The following is a 17879-nucleotide window of genomic DNA, read 5'->3' as shown; positions in this document are numbered from 1 at the left end:
TGTGGGGCGGGGGTGGTGCCACGGTCTCCTTTCAAGGGAATCCTCACTTTCCGATGCCTGGTGGCGCCCTCAGATGGCTTCCCAAGCATGCTCTGGGTCTGAGGTTATTGTTTCCAGTGTGCTCAACCTTTCCGCAGATGTCACTGAACTGGGCTTCGCCTGGCCTTCAGGGCATTGACCCGTCAGCAAATAGATAATGTTTTCAAAAAGGCTTGAATTCTGTTCAGTGTTTTAGAATGATGAAAACTGAAGTTGGAAAAGGTGGTAAAACGCTTCGACTCTCCACAGTAGAGTCTCTTGTTCTCTGGCTTTCTCAAGTTCACGCTCACAGGTAAGTGACTTCGACTGTCTAGAACATCTGAGGACTGCATTCTTCAGGTCTGTGGCTTCTGGCTTCTGCTCTGGGGGGTGTTGTGTTTCTGATTTACTAAAGGCTGTCCTCTTGTCATGCGATAAGCAATACTGTAATGCTTGGATAGGAACTTGCAGAATACATTGATAATTTCATAATAGGATGTACAATAGAGATGGCTCTTGGTCACTGTTTCATTTATAACTTTATGCACCAGCTCTCTCGAGAATGTGAGTGTGTGGTGTGTGGAGTGTGTGGTGCAAATGGGTGAATGGATCAAATCTGCCCAAAGTAAAAATGCTAGTGAACTTTTAAATCTTGGCTTTATGAAAGCGCAGTGCTGTTTGCACAGATCACCACAAAGCACATCCCAGAAAGCTGGTGCTGGTTTATTAGAGAACCATAGCAGCTTTCTCTTTTCTCCAACACCATGCTCATTTCCTCATTCTCCCGGTTTTCTGTAATGAAGATACTAAAAAAATATGAGCTTCGGATGCATGGCTAGAGGGAGAAAGGTGGGTTTCTAGAATCTAATTTCCCTTTTTAGGTTTCCCTAGCTAGTAGAAATAACATGTTGCTGATAATTTGAACACATTGGTCAAATATCGAATGATGTCTGGGAATGAAGTGTGGTATTTCCAAGTGTTTTGAGGGAAAACTAGCTTACTAGACATATTAGAGACAAATTATAATGACTGCATCCCAAACTCTTAATATTGGGATCTAATGGCGGTTATCATTAAGCTTGTAAAGCATTAACTTATTCACAGTGTCTTGTTTAATACAAGTTCTTTCTCTATGCAGCAACACCCCCCACCTCAGCCCCACACACTCCCTACCCCTCCAGACTTGGGTACCCTCTTCCTCTGCTCTGTAACCTTCTGTTATTTTCTCTGAGACTCCATTTCCCTGCCTGGGAGTTACTGTTTACATGCCCTGCCCCCTACTTGATCGTAAGCTCCTTGAATAATTTGTGTGTCCTCCCACTAACAGTAAAGGTGTCAAATATTTGCTGATGGTTGCTGGAAATAGATTAAGAAGTAATGTAGGAAAAAAAAAAAAAACAACAACCCTGCTCATTCCATAGTTTTAAAGGACACTGAAATTGCTAAAAAAAGAAAAAAACAAAAAATTCCCAAGTTCCATTGCAAGAATCAAGTGTTAGGGTTTGTGTGTTGCTTTGAGCAGATGGGAGAACTATGCGTGTAGAGACCAAGATAGGCTGGGAGTAATGTCGATCTTAAACTCTTGTTTGAGAGCAATTCTTTAGTCCTCCATTTCATTTCATTCCCTTGTCCATCAGCTGCAGCCCTCAGGCTAAAGGGGCCTCATTTCTATCCTAGCCTATCTTCCACATTGTTGACTCATACCCTCACGCCACAACCTGCTTATCTACAAGGCAGTATTTTTCTATTTTTCTTGCTTCTTAGTGTAAACTAATCTTTCTTCCTTTTCATGATCCTTGGGAAAAACAAATCATTTGCTGGGTTTAATAATATCAAAAGTGCACTATCTACATTTCTGCATGTCAGCAGTTGAAAGGCATTTTCAGGGCTTAAAAAAAAAATCAGAATTTGTGGCTGAGGAGACAACTTTCAAATTCCAGAGGATCAGGAGCCATTCTGCATTTCTCCCTGAGCAGCCCTAGGAAGGGGAGTGTGTGGTCCTGGAGGCCTGGAGAGCTTCTACGAAAGGAAAGGCCTCATAAGAGAAATGCCAAGGAGAATATTCACAGTGGGCTGTGTGGTGGGATGAAGACCATTGCACTCCGTGAGCCTGGCCTTGTACCCCTCGCTGTCCCTCCAGCTCCTCATTGACCACTAGGGCATGTATATCCTCCTTATTACCTTGGCCTGGATGTAGGAAATCCCCAGCCTCTTCCTCCTAAATTCAGTTGAAGCAAGGTCCAACATGTTTCAAAGGTAGTATTTGGGAGGAAATGAAATGGAAAGCAGAACAAATCTCCCCAGAGACAATTGAAAACCTGATGAGTAGAGAAGGGACAAGAGCCAAAAACGACAGGAGCCTGGGCACCAACGGCCTATCTGTCTGGGGATGAACTGCATGGTCTGTGCCCTACTAAATGAGGGTGCTCGCTGCCTGGCCTGGCAGAATGTTTGTTCTTCCCAGCTGGATTTCCTAGTCCCTCTGGGTGTGGGCTCTCAAATTCCAAGCCTTATCAGAGTGTTGGCATTTTTAAACAAGTATAAAATGACCGTATCTTTATCTTGCCTAAAATTCTTTCTTTGTTCCTTTGCTATTGGGGTAAGGTCCCAAGTCCTCAGTGTTAAAGATGAGGCCCAGAAGAATCCAGCAGCCATGTCCTTCAGAGATGTCCATCCACTTCCCTTCACACTCACTGGACATTCTTCTGTCTTTGAGCCTATGTGCTCTCTCTTGGATCTGGGCCTTTTCATGTGCTCTTCCCTGCCAGGGATGCTTTTTTGTCTCCTGTTTCCTTGGCTAACTCACTCTCATCTCCTATGTCCCACCCTGAAAATGCTCTGGCTCCAAGGCCTCACTGCACTCTCTAGACCAGGACAGGACCTTTGCTGGAGGGTCTAGGAGATGTCCATGCTTCCTTTTCACTCACAGTCACATGCTTGTCATCTCTTATGTGGCACCTGCCTTCCCTGCCACAATGTAAGTTCCACGAGGATAGGGCAGGTTGGAGGGCTGGGGCTCCGTATGATTTTTAGGTTGGGTAAATATGGCAATATTTCTTCCCAGGCACCAGGCTCTCCTGAACTGACCTCCTAATACAGGAGTCAGCAAATATTTTCTGCAGAAGGCTAGAAAGTAAATGGTTTAAGCATTGGTGGGTGGATGGGGGGTTGTAAGTATAGTCTGTCACAATTCCTTAACTCTTCCAGTGTAGCACAAGAACAGCCAAGGACAAAATTAAAACTAATGGACATAATTGTGTTCCAATAAAGCTTTATTTACAAAAACGCAGTGGGCCGAATGTTCCTATTATAGTTGTATCTTCACCCTGGAAGGATTCTAGCTTCTAGGAGAACTATTTTCACCCCTGACCTGTTTCTTTTCTCTCTTCTTTCTTTCTCTCCCCTCCCTTCCTCCCTTCTGCCCTCCCTCCCACCCTCCCACCCTCCTTTCCCCTTCACTCCTTCCTTCCTGCCTGCCTGCCTTTCTGTTATTCTTTCCCTTTCTCTTTTTCGGTTCTCCTGCAGTATCAATAGTCAGACTGGAATCTTGAAGTCACACTTAGCAGCCTTGATGCAATGATCCATGGTGGGCACTGACATTTTGTATTCTTTGGATTTTTGGGTTGTCCCTGACATAGCTTATAGAACTTTATCTCATCTAGTTTTGACAGCCTCAACCCCCCATGGCAGTGCTTATTTATTTCCTTTCCGAGGTTTATCAGTGTCCTAGGTTCTGTCAGGCAACCCATCCAGGTGTTACTTTCTGTCTTCTATCTCTCCTCCCCAGCAGTGGTCTTCCAGAATATTGTTGCTAGTGTTCTAAAGTAGAATTATCTGTGATGTGTCTACCAGTAAAGGTCAGGAGACTCTCCTCTGTGTTGATAAGATTACACATCTTATCAAAGAAAAGAAAACTTCAACCCTGGACAGTTAAACAGAAGTACAGATAGTCTGCACACAGACCACATGTCATTTAGCAGAGAGGGACGGTAGATCAGGCATGGACAATTAAAAATTCTTGGGGGTTCCACAATTAGGTGGCCAAAGTCTGCCAGCCAGTGCTTAGGAATCTTGATTTCTGACTTTTGACTCCCTAGATTTTCTAAGTTTATTAGAAGACCATCTTCCTGGAAGATTTGAAAATTCTCAATTTGTGTCCAAAGAGACTTTTAGGAGATTAAAATCATTTACTTTATGAAAAGGCAGAGTGAAAAGGAAATAGAATGGTATCTCATTTTCAATTCTGAGTTCTTTTGTGTGGTTAAAGTAAAATTTTGTTATTGTAAATTGTTAGGAAACCTTAATTAAAGCTTCCTGCAATGTGTGATATCCAAGAAACCTTCACACACTTTAGGAAGCTCAAGAGCAAAATTGTTAGCTTGGGTACTATAGATAACAGCTAAGAGAGTAGAATTAGATGACATTACATCTGCTGATATTGATGGGGGAAAAAATGTGACAACACACCAGAGTACGCTTAAATCGTGGAATGTACCAGGTGAAGAGGAGACACTCTAGTGACCCTGTGAAACAAACCTGTTGACCACCGAAAACTAGATTCCCACTATGTTCCCAGGGTTTCAGAAACTATCAGAGGTACTCTCTAGCATCTGCTATGTTTCCCAGAATCTCATCTAATAAAAAGGGAACTAACCTGTGGAAGAAAGCATGGTCTAGTGATATACCAGAATTTCATTCTATGCTTATAATGATATGAGGTAATCCATCTAACATCCAATTCTGGAAGTATCACCTTTCCTGGAAAATATCATAGGCAAGGCTTTTGCTTATTCTTTCTAGTAATTTTGGTATTTCGTTGTCCTTTCCCTGACTCAACATTATAAAATTGCCACTTCCTTTGTGGATGCATGAAAGTCATGAACTTTTCCAACACCATGGCCATCAAAAGTCATCACTGCCATTTCTGAGCTGGGCAGAGATAAGAAAACTAGCTTCAGTTTTTGACTGAGCAACCAACCGAAGGGGTGAGAACCAGTAGCTCTGATGTCTAAGGCAGGAAAGGATGCATTTCCTTCCTAAAGTAAAAAAGCAAATTCATTCTTTCCTGACTTCAAAAAAATTAATTTTTTACTCAGATGTGTTTGACATATGACATTGTGGAAGTTGAAGGTATACAACTTGTTGCTCTGATACACTCATATATAGCAGTATGGTCACCACCAGAGCTTTAGCTAACACCTCTATCATGTCACACAATTATCATTTCTTTTTTGTGGTAAGACCATTTAAGATACAACCTCTTAGCAATTTTGGAGTATGCAATATGGTACTGTTGACTATAATCACTCTGTTGTGCATTAGATCTCCAGAACATACTCATCTTCTAGTTGCAAGTCTGTATCCTTTAATGTCTCCCCAATCCCTCCACCCCTCAACCTCTGGTAACCACCATTCTACTGTTTCTATGAGTTCAGCTTTTTAAGATTCCATATATAGGCAACATCATATCATGTTTGTCTTTCTATGTCTGGCTTATCTCATTAAAAATAATGTCCTCAAGGTCCATCCATGTTGTCACAAGTGGCAGGATTTCCTTCTTTCTTATGGCTGAATAATATTCCATTGTGTGTACACACACATACACATATGTAGTTTTTTATATATTCTATTTATGTGTGTGTATATATATGCCACATCTTTTTTGTTTGTTTGTTTGTTTGTTTTAAAGATTTTATTTATCTGAGAGAAAGAAAGAGAGAGCATGAGAGCGGGGAGGGTCAGAGAGAGAAGTTGACTCCCCTTGAACAGGGAGCCAGATGTGAGACTTCATCCTGGGACCCCAGGATCATGACCTGAGCTGAATAAAGGCAGTCACTCAGCCAACTGAGCCACCCAGGCACACTATGCCACATCTTTTTTATCCATTCATCCATTGATCGGCACTTATATTGTTTCTTTATCTTGGGTTTGGTGAATAATGCTGCTATAAACACAGGAGTACAGGCATCTCTTCAAAATCCTATTTTAATTTTCTTTGGGTATATACTCAGAAGTGGGATTGCTGGATCATATGAGAGCTGTATTTTTTATTTCTTTTTAAAAAGATTTTATTTATTTATTTGAGAGAGAAAGAGAAGGAAAGAGAGAGAGAATGCACAAGCAGGGGCAGAGGAGAAAGAGAGGAAGAAGCTGACTGACTCCCCGCTGAGCAGGGAGCCCGATGTGGACTCAATCCCAGGATCCTGAGATCATGACCTGAGCCAGCGCTTAACTGACTGAGCCACCCAGGCACCCTTGTATTTTATTTCTTAAGGAACCTGCATACTGGTTTCCATAGTGGCTAAACCAGTTTATATTCCCATCAACAGGGCACGAGGGTTCCCTTCTTTCCAAATGGTTATCAGTACTGGTTATTTCATGTCTTTTTAAAGATAGCCCTTCTAACAGATGTGAGGTGATATGTCATTATGCTTGGATATGCGTTTTCCTGATGATTAGTGATGTTGAGCATCTTTTCATGTACCTGTTGGCCATTTGGATGTCTTCTTTAGAAAAAATGTCTATTTAGTTTCTCTGCCCTCAGTTTCTCTGCCTCTTTGCTCCATTCAGGCCTTCAAAGGACTGAATGAGTAATGCCCATCTGCACTGGTCAGGGCAGTCTTCTACAGATTCAAATGCTAATCTCTTCTGGAAACACCATCACAAACATTCCCAGAAATAATGCTTTACCAGCTATCTGGGCATCCCTTAGTTCACTCAAATTGATACATGAAATTAACCATCCCATCAACCTCAGACAAACTCGCTCTGAAACCAGGATAAAAATGAAACAAAGGCGAGTCCATAATTTTGCCCAAACACAGGCAAAAAGAAGGTCATTGTGCAACCTTCAAAAATATCAAACATCCCTTTCTCTTGCTATGAGTGACTATTTCTGCACCCAATCATGAAATTGCTCTGGCTTTCTGACAGCATCCAATCTGGAGCAAACCCCGGCTTTCTTGGATCCTCTCGCAAAACACACAACTGAAGCCCAAGTCCTGCAATAGTTTCTTCCTAACACTCTCTAACTGAGACCCCCATGGTCCCCACTGGGTGTTTTCCCCTACTGCAATAAAGTAATAAATCCAGATTGTTCCACTACAGTTTTGTTCCCAATGGTCTTTGGCTGAAGGGCACTGTCAGTGCCACAAGGGTGGAAATCCATGCTATGCATGAATTTTGGTGTTTGAGAATATTACTCTTAAATAGTAAAATAGATATCCCAACAATCATTGCATTCAGAAAGAAGTGAAATGTAAGCAAACCCAGTGTGAAAACAACTGTACAGAATTGCTGAGGGCACAGAGAGGGAAAATGAAGAGAGAAGGTTGGTTGATCATCATTCTCCTCCTTAAAAGAGGGTGGCTTACTGCAAGTGACCCCAGTGGGAGGGGTAGGGAGACAGTTTCTTGGCTTGAAGGCCAAAAGGAATGTTAGCCGTCTTCTTTTGTGTCAGCTGATGTGCAAACACAGTTTCATGTCACTTTCACACTAGCCCTACAAGGCAGATTTTATCACCATCATTGACTAGAATGATGGAGAATTCAGTGTCTGGAGAGAGGTTAAAAGCATATACGACAACATGGAGTGAAGTCACAGTATCTGTGAAACTCTGAAGTTCATGGACAAGACACTACACAACTGGCCTCTAAGAGCTGCCAAGTATTTGCACACCAATGGAAAGAAACATTTTTTTAAAAAGATTTTATTTATTTATTTGACACAGAGACAGGTCACAAGTAGGCAGAGAGGCAGGCAGAGAGAGAGGAGGAAGCAGGCTCCCCGCTGAGCAGAGAGCCCCATGTGGGGCTTGATCCCAGGACCCTGGGACCAGGACCTGAGCTGAAGGCAGAGGCTTTAACCCACTGAGCCACCCAGGCGTCCCAGAAAGAAACATTTTTAAATGAAGAACTAAGCCAGGAAAAAAACCATTGAATACTGAATTTAAAAAAAAAAGTCTTATCTAAAAATTAGGAGATGTAATATTATAACTATTGTTAAAATTTTATTTTCTCATTATGAAAGTATTTCTTTTCCTTTTGAAAAACAAATTTTTGGTTAAAATTTCAAAAGTGATATAACCCATGAATGTTGCATTCTTTGAATATAATACTGCTATAGTGAAAAAAATTTGTTGTTGAATAAGAATTTTGAGTCTGGTTCATGTACTTTTTTTTTATTTTACTGACCTCCTAAATTGCTTAATGAAATAATGTTTCTCACTCTACTTCTTGATAATGAGTTTATTTTGTAAAATTTATTTTTTTAAAATTTTATTTATTTTATTTTTTTTAAAGATTTTATTTAGTTATTTGACAGACAGAAATCACAAGTAGGCAGAGAGGCAGGCAGAGAGAGAGAGAGGAAAGGAAGCAGGCTCTCTGCTGAGCAGAGAGCCCGATGTGGTGCTCCATCCCAGGACCCTGAGACCATGACCCAAGCCGAAGGCAGAGGCTTAACCCACTGAGCTACCCAGGTGCCCCGTAAAATTTATTTTTTATAAATCATGTTGATTGGCACTATTATGTTGATAATAACGTTCGATAAAATGTAATGAGAAGGGTACTTTATCTCTGTGGTTTTCCTTCCTAAAATACACAGTCCCTGTCTAATCCTGAGAAAAATCCAGAGAAAAGTATCAGGTAAGTTCCATTTTAGGGGACATTCTACAAAATAACTGCACTCCTCAAAACTGTCAAGGTCATCGAAAACAAGCAAAGTGTGAGAAACGGTGAGAGCCAAGAGGAACTTAAGGAGATAGAATGACTGAATATAATGTTTTCCCTCTACAGCTTTGCTGTATTTTGTACTACTAGATATTGAATCTTTGCCAGTATTTCAGTTAATGGTTTTAGTATTCATTGCTGATCGTTACCCAAAATCTATTCATTGGAGTGCCAGATAATGATTTCTCTAAATTTATTAGGTTTTAGAAATCAGTAACGGATATTGATTTTTATTGATACCTTTTCTGCATCTATCAAAATGACCAAAGTTTTTCATTAAATGATGATTGCATTCCTGGGACCAACATTGCTCATTATATTTTGTTCATGAACTGCTGAATTATACCTAACGTATATAGCAATTTTGGATCTATTTTCAAAAAGTCATTATAATTCTATTTTTTCTTATAGCATTCTTATTTGTTTTGATGTCAAGGTAATACTTGTTTTCTAAAGTGAGTAGGTAGCTCTTCCCCTGTACTCACCATATTCTCGATATAGGAGTTGTATTTACAAAGGAGCACTGCAGGCTACCCACCAGTGATAGGTGTTGTCCTTCCAGACATTGACCCAATAATGTCACCAGTTGGTTGTGCAGCTCTAGTGGTTTTTATTTTTACTCATGGAAGGAGGGAAGGAAGGAAGGAAGGAAAGAAAAAGAAAGGATGGAAGGATAGACAATCAGAAAGGACAAATAAGTAAAAAATAACTATCCACTCATCAACTAGAGAAAACCATAATCAATGGTTTGACTTTATCTTTCCTAATAATTAGACTCTTTCATGGACTTATTGACCAACTAAAAAAAAAATCTACATTTTAGTGAAGATTGAAATTGTTAGTGATTGTACCAAACTGTTCTTTCATTTGACTACTTTGTTTAAAGAAGAGAAAAGAAATAATTGCAATGCTTATTTTATTTTATAGGGCTCTTGGCTGCAGATTGCAATGTCTGACTCAGTAATTCTTCGCAGTGTGAAGAAATTTGGAGAGGACAATTATGGTTTTGAGTCAGACAGATTCTGTAAGTGGTCTTTTTCTTTTACTATCTCTTAAGCAAAAAGAGGTTAGAGCAAAAGTGGACAAGCTAGTGAACTTCCAAGGGGCAGAGGAAGACCAACAATAATATGAAGAACCATTACTGGATGTATTTCCTACTGACTAATGGGTGGTTCTATCTAGAATCCATGTAATGGAATGTTTGAAAATGCTGGGTAAAAACATATGAAGTGTGGGAGAATGTGGGGTGGCTGTGTACATTGAAGGACACAACCACTGGAATTGGTACATTTTCCAAGACTGAAATCATGGCATGTCCAGAAATTGATGCCCAATTCCATTTCACTGATATCAAAACATTTTTCAAAAGCACCAGCTGTGAAAGCAGCATAAATGGGTTTTAAACTGTACCTCCTCTGTAAATTTCCCATGCCTAGGGAAGTTAATGTCAACTCATCATGTAATACTCAACCCATACAATAAATTAAGAACCTGGAAAAAAAAAACTGCACAAAGTGTAGTTGAATGAAAGTATCTCATCTACAAAATCCAGCACTGGTTATTATTATTGCCTTTATCCATCTATTGTTAAAATTGATTATAGTAGTAATTATTTAGTGAGAAACAACCAAGACTATGCTGGCCAGAATGAGATAATGGGAAAGAGGGCCCATAGCATTAGTAACTAACATCTAGTGAGCACAAGTGATTCCAAGTAATTATTATTATTATTGTTATTTTTAAAAAATTTATTTACTTATTTGAGGGCGAGAGAGAGACTGCCCAAACAGGGGGAGGGGTAGAGGGAGAGGCAGAGGGAAAGCATAGGGGACGCAGACTCCCCACTGAGTGCTGAGGGGAGCCTAACTGAGGGGGCTCCATCTCAGGACCTGAGATTATGACCTGAACTGACCGGACCCTTAACCTTTTGAGCGACCCAGGTACCCCACAATTATTAGTTTTTTAAACAAATTCTATGATTTTACAACTTACAGAGGAAGAAAATGAGACTTGAATAAATTGTTTAAACTTTTGCAAAGATTTCATGACCAGTGATTATGGAGCCATCATCCCAATCCAGTTCTGATTTCTTTATTTTTTAATCATTTTTTATTTTTTATTAACATATAATGTATTATTAGCCCCAGGGGTACAGGTCTGTGAATCGCCAGCTTTACACACTTCACAGCACTCACCATAGTACATACCCTCCCCAATGTCTATAACCCAACCACCCTCTCCCTACCTACCTTCCCTCAGCAACCCTCAGTTTGTTTTGTGAGATTAAGAGTCTCTTATGGTTTGTCTCCCTCCAGATCGCATCTTGTTTCATTTTTTCCTTCCCTACCCCCCAAGCCTCCCCACATTGCCTATCAAATTCTTAATATCAGGGAGATTGTATGATAATTCTCTTTCTATGATTGACTTATTTTGCTCAGCATAACACCTTCTAGTTCCATCCATGTCATTGCAAAAGGCAAGATTTCATTTCTTTTGATGGCTGCATAGTATTCCATTGTATATATATATACCACGTCTTTTTATCCATTCATCTGTTGATGGACATCTAGGTTCTTTCCATAGTTTGGCTATTGTGGACATTGCTGCTATAAACATTTGGGTCCATTGCCCCTTCAGATCACTACATTTGTATCGTTATGGTAAATACCCAGTAGTGTGATTGCTAGGTCATAGGGTAGCTTTATTTTCAACTTTTTGAACCTCCATGCTGTTTTCCAGAGTGGTTACACCAGCTTGCAGTCCCACCAATAGTGTAGGAGGGTTCCCCTTTCTCCTCATCCCCGCCAGCATCTGTCATGTCCTGACTTGTTAATTTTAGCCATCCTGACTGGTGTGAGGTGGTATGTCATTGTGGTTTTGACTTGTATTTCCCTGATGCCGAGGGATGTGGAGCACTTCTTCTTGTGTCTGTTGGCCATCTGGATGTCTTATTTGCAGAAATGTTTGTTCATGTCCTCTGCCCATTTCTTGACTGGGTTATTTGTCCTTTGGGTGTTGAGTTTGATAAGTTCTTTATAGACTTTGGATACTAGCCCTTTATCTGATATGTCATTTGCAAATATCTTCTCCCATTCTGTCAGTTGTCTTTGGTTTTGTTGACTGTTTCCTTTGCTGTACAAAAGCTTTTGATCTTGATGAAGTCCCAATAGTTCATTTTTGCCCTTGCTTCCCTTGCCTTTGGCGATGTTCCTAGGAAGAAGTTGCTGCGGCTGAGGTCGAAGAGGTTGCTGCCTGTATTCTCCTCAAGGATTTTGATGAATTCCTTTCTCACATTGAGGTCCTTCATCTATTTTGAGTCAGTTTTTGTGTGTGGTATAAGGAAATGGTTCAGATTCACTTTATTTTTTTGCATGTGGCTGTCCAATTTTCCCAACACCATTTTTTGAAGAGATTCCCCCCCACCATTGGACATTCTGTCCTGCTTTGTCGAAGATTAGTTGACAACAGACTTGAGGGTCTATTTCTGGGCTCTCTATTCTGTTCCATTGATCTATGTGTCTGTTTTTGTGCTAGTATCATACTGTCTTGATGATGACAACTTTGTAATAGAGCTTGAAGTATGGAATTGTGATGCCACCAACTTTGGTTTTCTTTTTCAACATTCCTCTGGCTATTTGAGGTCTTTTCTGGTTCCATATAAATTTTAGGATATTTGTTCCGTTTCTTTGAAAAAAAGGGATGGTATTTTGATAAGGATTGCATTAAACGTGTAGATTGCTTTAGGTAGCATAGACATTTTCACAATATTTGTTCTTCCAATGCATGAGCATGAGATGTTTTTCCATTTCTTTGTGTCTTCCTCAATTTCTTTCATGAGTACTTTATAGTTTTCTGAGTACAGATTCTTTTCCTCCTTGGTTAGGTTTATTCCTAGGTATCTTATGGTTTTGGGTGCAATTGTAAATGGGATTGACTCCTTCATTTCTCTTTCTTCTGTCTAGTTGTTGGTGTATAGAAATGCAACTGATTTCTGTGCATTGATTTTATATCCTGACACTTTACTGAATTCCTGTACGAATTCAGATTTGGAGTGGAGTCTTTTGGGTTTTCCACATAAACTATCATATCATCTGTCAAGAGTGATAGTTTGACTTCTTCTTTGCCAATTTGGATGCATGTAATTTCTTTTTGTTGACTGATTGCTGAGGCTAGGACTTCTAGTACTATGTTGAATAGCAGTGGTGATAATGGACATCTCTGCCATGTTCCTGACCTTAGCGGAAAAGCTTTCAGTTTTTCTCCATTAAGAATGATATTCACTGTGGGTTTTTCATAGATGACTTTGATGATATTGAGGTATGTACCCTCTATGCCTACACTTTGCAGAGTTTTGATCAGGAAGGGATGCTGTACTTTGTCAAATGCTTTTTCAGCATCTATTGAGAGTATCATATGGTTCTTGTTCTTTCTTTTATTAATGTGTTGTATCACATTGATTGATTTGCGGATGTTGAACCAAACTTGCAGCCCAGGAATAAATCCCACTTGGTCGTCGTGAATAATCCTTTTAATGTACTGTTGGATCCTATTGGCTAGTATTTCGGTGAGAATTTTTGCATCCGTGTTCATCAAGGATATTGGTCTATAATTCTCTTTTTTGATGGGGTCTTTGGTTTGGGGATCAAGGTAAGGCTGGCCTCATAAAATTAGTTTGGAAATTTTCCTTCCATTTCTATTTTTTGGAACAGTTTCAGAAGAATAGGAATTAATTATTCTTTAAATGTTGCATAGAATTCCCTTAGGAAGCCGTCTGGCCCTGAGCTCTTGTTTGTTGGGAGACTTTTTTTTTTTTAAGATTTTATTTATTTACTTGACAGATAGAGATCACAGGTAGGCAGAGAGGCAGGCAGAGAGAGAGAGGAGGAAGCAGGCTCCCTGCTGAGCAGAGAGACCAATGCGGGGTTCGATCCCAGGACCTTGGGACCACGACCTGAGCCGAAGGCAGAGGCTTTAACCCACTGAGCCACCCAGGCGCCCCTGTTGGGAGACTTTTGATGCCTGCTTCAATCTCCTTACTGGTTATGGGTCTGTTCAGGTTTTCTACTTTTTCCTGGTGCAGTTTTGGTGGTCTATACATCTCTAAGAATGCATCAATTTCTTCCACATTATCAAATTTGCTAGTGTATAGTTGCTCATAATATGTTCGTATAATTTCTTGTATTTCTTTGATGTTGGTTGTGATCTCTCCTCTTTCACTCATGATTTCATTTATTTGGGTCCTTTCTCTTTTCTTTTTGATAAGTCTGGCCAGAGGTTTATCAATCTTATTAATTCTTTCAAAGAACCATGTCCTAGCTTAGTTGATTTGTTCTACTGTTTTTTTTGGTTTCTATTTCATTGATTTCTGCTCTGATCTTTATTATTTCTCTTCTCCTGCTGTGTTTAAGCTTTCTTTGTTGTTCTTTCTCCAGCTCCTATAGGTGTAGGGTTAGGTTGTGTATTTGAGACATTTCTTGTTTCTTGAGAAAGCCTTGTATTGCTATATATTTTCCTCTCAGGACAGCCTTTGATGTGTCCCACAGATTTTGGACAATTGTGTTTTCATTATCATCTGTTTCCATGAATTTTTTCAATTCATCTTTAATTTCCTGGTTGACCCATTCATTCTTTAGAAGGATGCTCTTTAGCCTCCTTGTATTTGGGTTCTTTCCAAATTTCCTCTTGTGATTGAGTTCTAGCTTCAGAGCATTGTTGGCTGAAAATATGCAGGGAATGATCCCAATCTTTTGGTACTAGTTGAAACCTGATTTGTGACCTAGGATGTGATCTATTCTGGAGAATGTTCCATGTGCACTAGAGAAGAATGTGTATTCTTTTGCTTTGGGGTGGAATATTCTGAATATATCTGTGATGTCCATCTGGTTCAGTGTGTCATTTAAGGCCTTTATTTCCTTGTTGACCTTTTGCTTGAATGATCTATCCATTTGAGTGAAGGGAGTGTTAAAGTCCCCACTATTATTGTGTTATTGTCAATGTGTTTCTTTGATTTTGTTATTAATTGGTTTATATAGTTGGCTGCTCCCATGTTAGGGGCATAGATATTTAAAATTGTTAGATCTTCTTGTTGGACAGACCCTTTGAGTATGACATAGAGTCCTTCCTCATCTCTTATTATAGTCCTTGGCTTAAAATCTAATTTATCTGAAATAAGGATTGCCACCCCAGCTTTTTTTTTGATGTCCATTAGCATGGTAAATTGTTTTCCACCCCTTCACTTTAAATCTGGACGTGTCTTTGGGTCTAAAATGAGTTTCTTATAGACAGCATATTGATTTTTTTTTTTTTTTTTTTTTTTTTTTTTTTTTTTTATCCATTCTGATACCGTATGTCTTTTGATTGGGGCATTTAGCCCATTTACATTCAAGGTAACTATTGAGAGATATGAATTTAGTGCCATTGTATTGCCTGTAAGGTGACTGTTACTCTATGTTGTCTCTTTTCTTTTCTGGTCTACTATTTTTAGGCTCTCTCTTTGCTTAGCGGACTCCTTTCAATATTTCCTGTAGAGCTGGTTTGGTGTTTACAAATTCTTTTAGTTTTTGTTTGTCCTGGAAGCTTTTTATCTTTTCTTCTATTTTCAATGATAGCCTAGCTAGATATAGTATTCTTGGCTGCATGTTTTTCTCACTTAGTGCTCTGAATATATCATGCCAGTTCTTTCTGGCCTGCCAGGTCTCTGTGGATGAGTCTGCTGCCAATCTAATACTTTTACCATTGTATGTTACCATTGAAAGCAACAACCGGGCTGCTTTCAGAATTTTCTCTTTGTCACTAAGACTTGCAAGTTTTACTATTAGATGATGGGGTATGGACCTATTTTTATTGATTTTGAGGAGGGTTCTCTGTGCCTCCTGGATTTTGATGTTTATTCCCTTTGCCATATTAGGGAAATTCTCTGCAATAATTCACTCCAATATACCTTCTGCCCCCCTCTCTCTTCCTTCTTCTTCCAGAATCCCAATTATTCTAATATTGTTTCATCTTATCGTATCACTTATCTCTCAAATTCTCCCCTCATGGTCCAGTAGTTGTTTGTCTCCCTTTTGTTCAGCTTCATCATTCTCTGTCATTTGGGATTCTATCTCTTTAATTCTCTCTTCTACCTCATTTACCCTAGCAGTAAGAGCCTCTATTTTTTTTATTGCACCCCATTAATAGTTTTTTTTAAGTTTCAGCTTGGTTAGATTTTAGTTCTTTTATTTCTCCAGAAAGGGCTTTTATTTCTCCAGACAGGGTTTCTTTAATATCTTCCATGCCTTTTTCAAGCCCAGCTAGTACCCTGAGAATCATCATACTGAACTCTAGATCTGACATATTACCAATGTCTATATTGATTATGTCCCTAGCCTTCGGTACTGCTTCTTGTTTTTTTTTTTGTTTTGTTTTTTGTTTTGTTTTTTTTTTTTTGGTGAGTCTTTCTGCCTTGTCATTTTATCCGGATAAGAACATACGAATGAGAGAATAAAATGCTAAAAGGGTGGCAAAGATCTCGGAAAAATGAGCATTAACCAAATCAGAAGAGACCCCAAATCATGGGGAGAAGAAAGGCAGTAAAAAGAAGTTTAAAATTTTTTGAAAAAAAATTTATATATATATATTAGACTGGTGAATAGAACAGAGCCACCCACTTGATTTTGGGTATATTTTTGTCTTTTAGAAGAAACTACCTCCCAAAATTTTAAAGAAAGAAAAACATATATATATATACACACAAAAATAAGGGTAAACATGATGAAGGGATGGAATGTGACTGTAAAGATGAAAATTTTAAAAAATCTTAAAAAAGGAGTTGATAAGTTGGTTGGGAAAAGAAAGAAAAAGAAAGTGGAGAGAATTTGCTTAAGCTGGAGACTAGAACAAAGCCCTGTGCTAGATTTAGGGTATATTTTAATCTATTAGAATAAGTTATATCCAAATTTTTTTCAGAAGAAAAAACTCTATATGTATACAAAAAATAAAGTTAGTTACAGTGAAGGATAAAATATGACTATAATAATGAAGTTCAAAAAGATTTTTTTTAAAGAAAGTTATTGTTAAGATAAACTAGTTAAAAAATGTTAAAAGAGGAAAGAGTAAAAGTTAAAAAAATTAGAATAAGAAAAAAATAAAATTAAAAACATTTATTTAACTTTGCAAGACTAAAGAATCATAGGGCATGGGGCACTTGGGTGGCTCGGTGGGTTAAAGCCTCCGCCTTCTGCTCACGTCATGATCTCAGGGTCCTGGGATCGAGCCCCGCATCGGGCTCTCTGCTCAGCAGGGAGCCTGCTTCCCCCGTCTCTGTGCCTGCCTCTCTGCCTACTTGTGATCTCTATCTGTCAAATAAATAAATAAAATCTTAAAAAAAAAAAAAGAATCATAGGGCGGAAGCCATGAATTCCATGCTTTGCTTTCCCCTTCTCTGGAATTCTGCTATTCTCCTTGATCAATGAGCTTGGCCTTGGCTGGATGTTCTTGCTGATTTTCTGGAGGAGGGGCCTGTTGTAGTGATTCTCAAGTGTCTTTGCCCGAGGCGGAATTGCATTACCCTTGCCAGGGGCCGGGCTAAGTAATCTGCTCAGTTCACTTTCAGGAGCTTTTGTTCCCTGAATGTTTTCCTTTCTGTAGAGCTCTGGAAGATGGGAATGAAAATGGTGTCCTCCCAATCTCCGGCAGGGGCGGAGGGTCGAGAGCTTAGGGCCACACTCCTCAGTGCATCCTGGGAGAAAAGAACTCAATCACTTCTGTCTCCCTGGTCTCTGGCTGTGCTCCGAGCTCACCCAGCATGTGACCAAACATTTCTGTCTCTGGCACACAGACCCATTTGGAGTCTCCAAACCCAGCAGATTGCTGCCACTCTGCTCTTCTGGAGTGGTCTCCCCAGATCTGCCACTTGTGGGGTCCCTGCTCAAAGAGCAGTGGCTTCACTGTGTCATGGATCACAGTTTAAGGTAACCCCAAGCTGAGAGCTCACTCCTCAGCTCCGTCTCTGTAGCCAGCTTCCCTGCTCTAATACCCATGAGCTCTGCTACACTCAGACACCCCGATCCTTCCGTGACCCCACGGGACCTGAGACCACGCTGTCCCCACGAGGGCTCCACCCCTGCTTAGCTTCTGGAGGGATGTCCCTCA

The 17879-nt window shown here is 39.7% G+C and overlaps 1 protein-coding gene across 1 annotated transcript in view; it reads left to right on the top strand.

Moving 5' to 3' along the window:
* Nucleotides 1-247: 247 nt before the first annotated feature.
* Nucleotides 248-17879, top strand: part of ABCB11 (ATP binding cassette subfamily B member 11) — a 94496-nt gene continuing 76864 nt past the window's right edge. The window contains exons 1-2 of the mRNA XM_032880385.1: nucleotides 248-331; nucleotides 9675-9771. Coding sequence (XP_032736276.1) covers nucleotides 9696-9771 — 76 coding nt within the window. The 5' untranslated portion in view covers nucleotides 248-331; nucleotides 9675-9695. The remainder of the gene's footprint in view (nucleotides 332-9674; nucleotides 9772-17879) is intronic.

The sequence above is a fragment of the Lontra canadensis genome, unplaced genomic scaffold, assembly GCF_010015895.1.
Source record: "Lontra canadensis isolate GAN:19392208 unplaced genomic scaffold, GSC_riverotter_1.0 scaffold69, whole genome shotgun sequence".
NCBI lineage: Eukaryota > Metazoa > Chordata > Mammalia > Carnivora > Mustelidae > Lontra > Lontra canadensis.
Note: the sequence above shows the minus strand (reverse complement) of the source record. Positions and strands in the feature narration are given on the sequence as shown.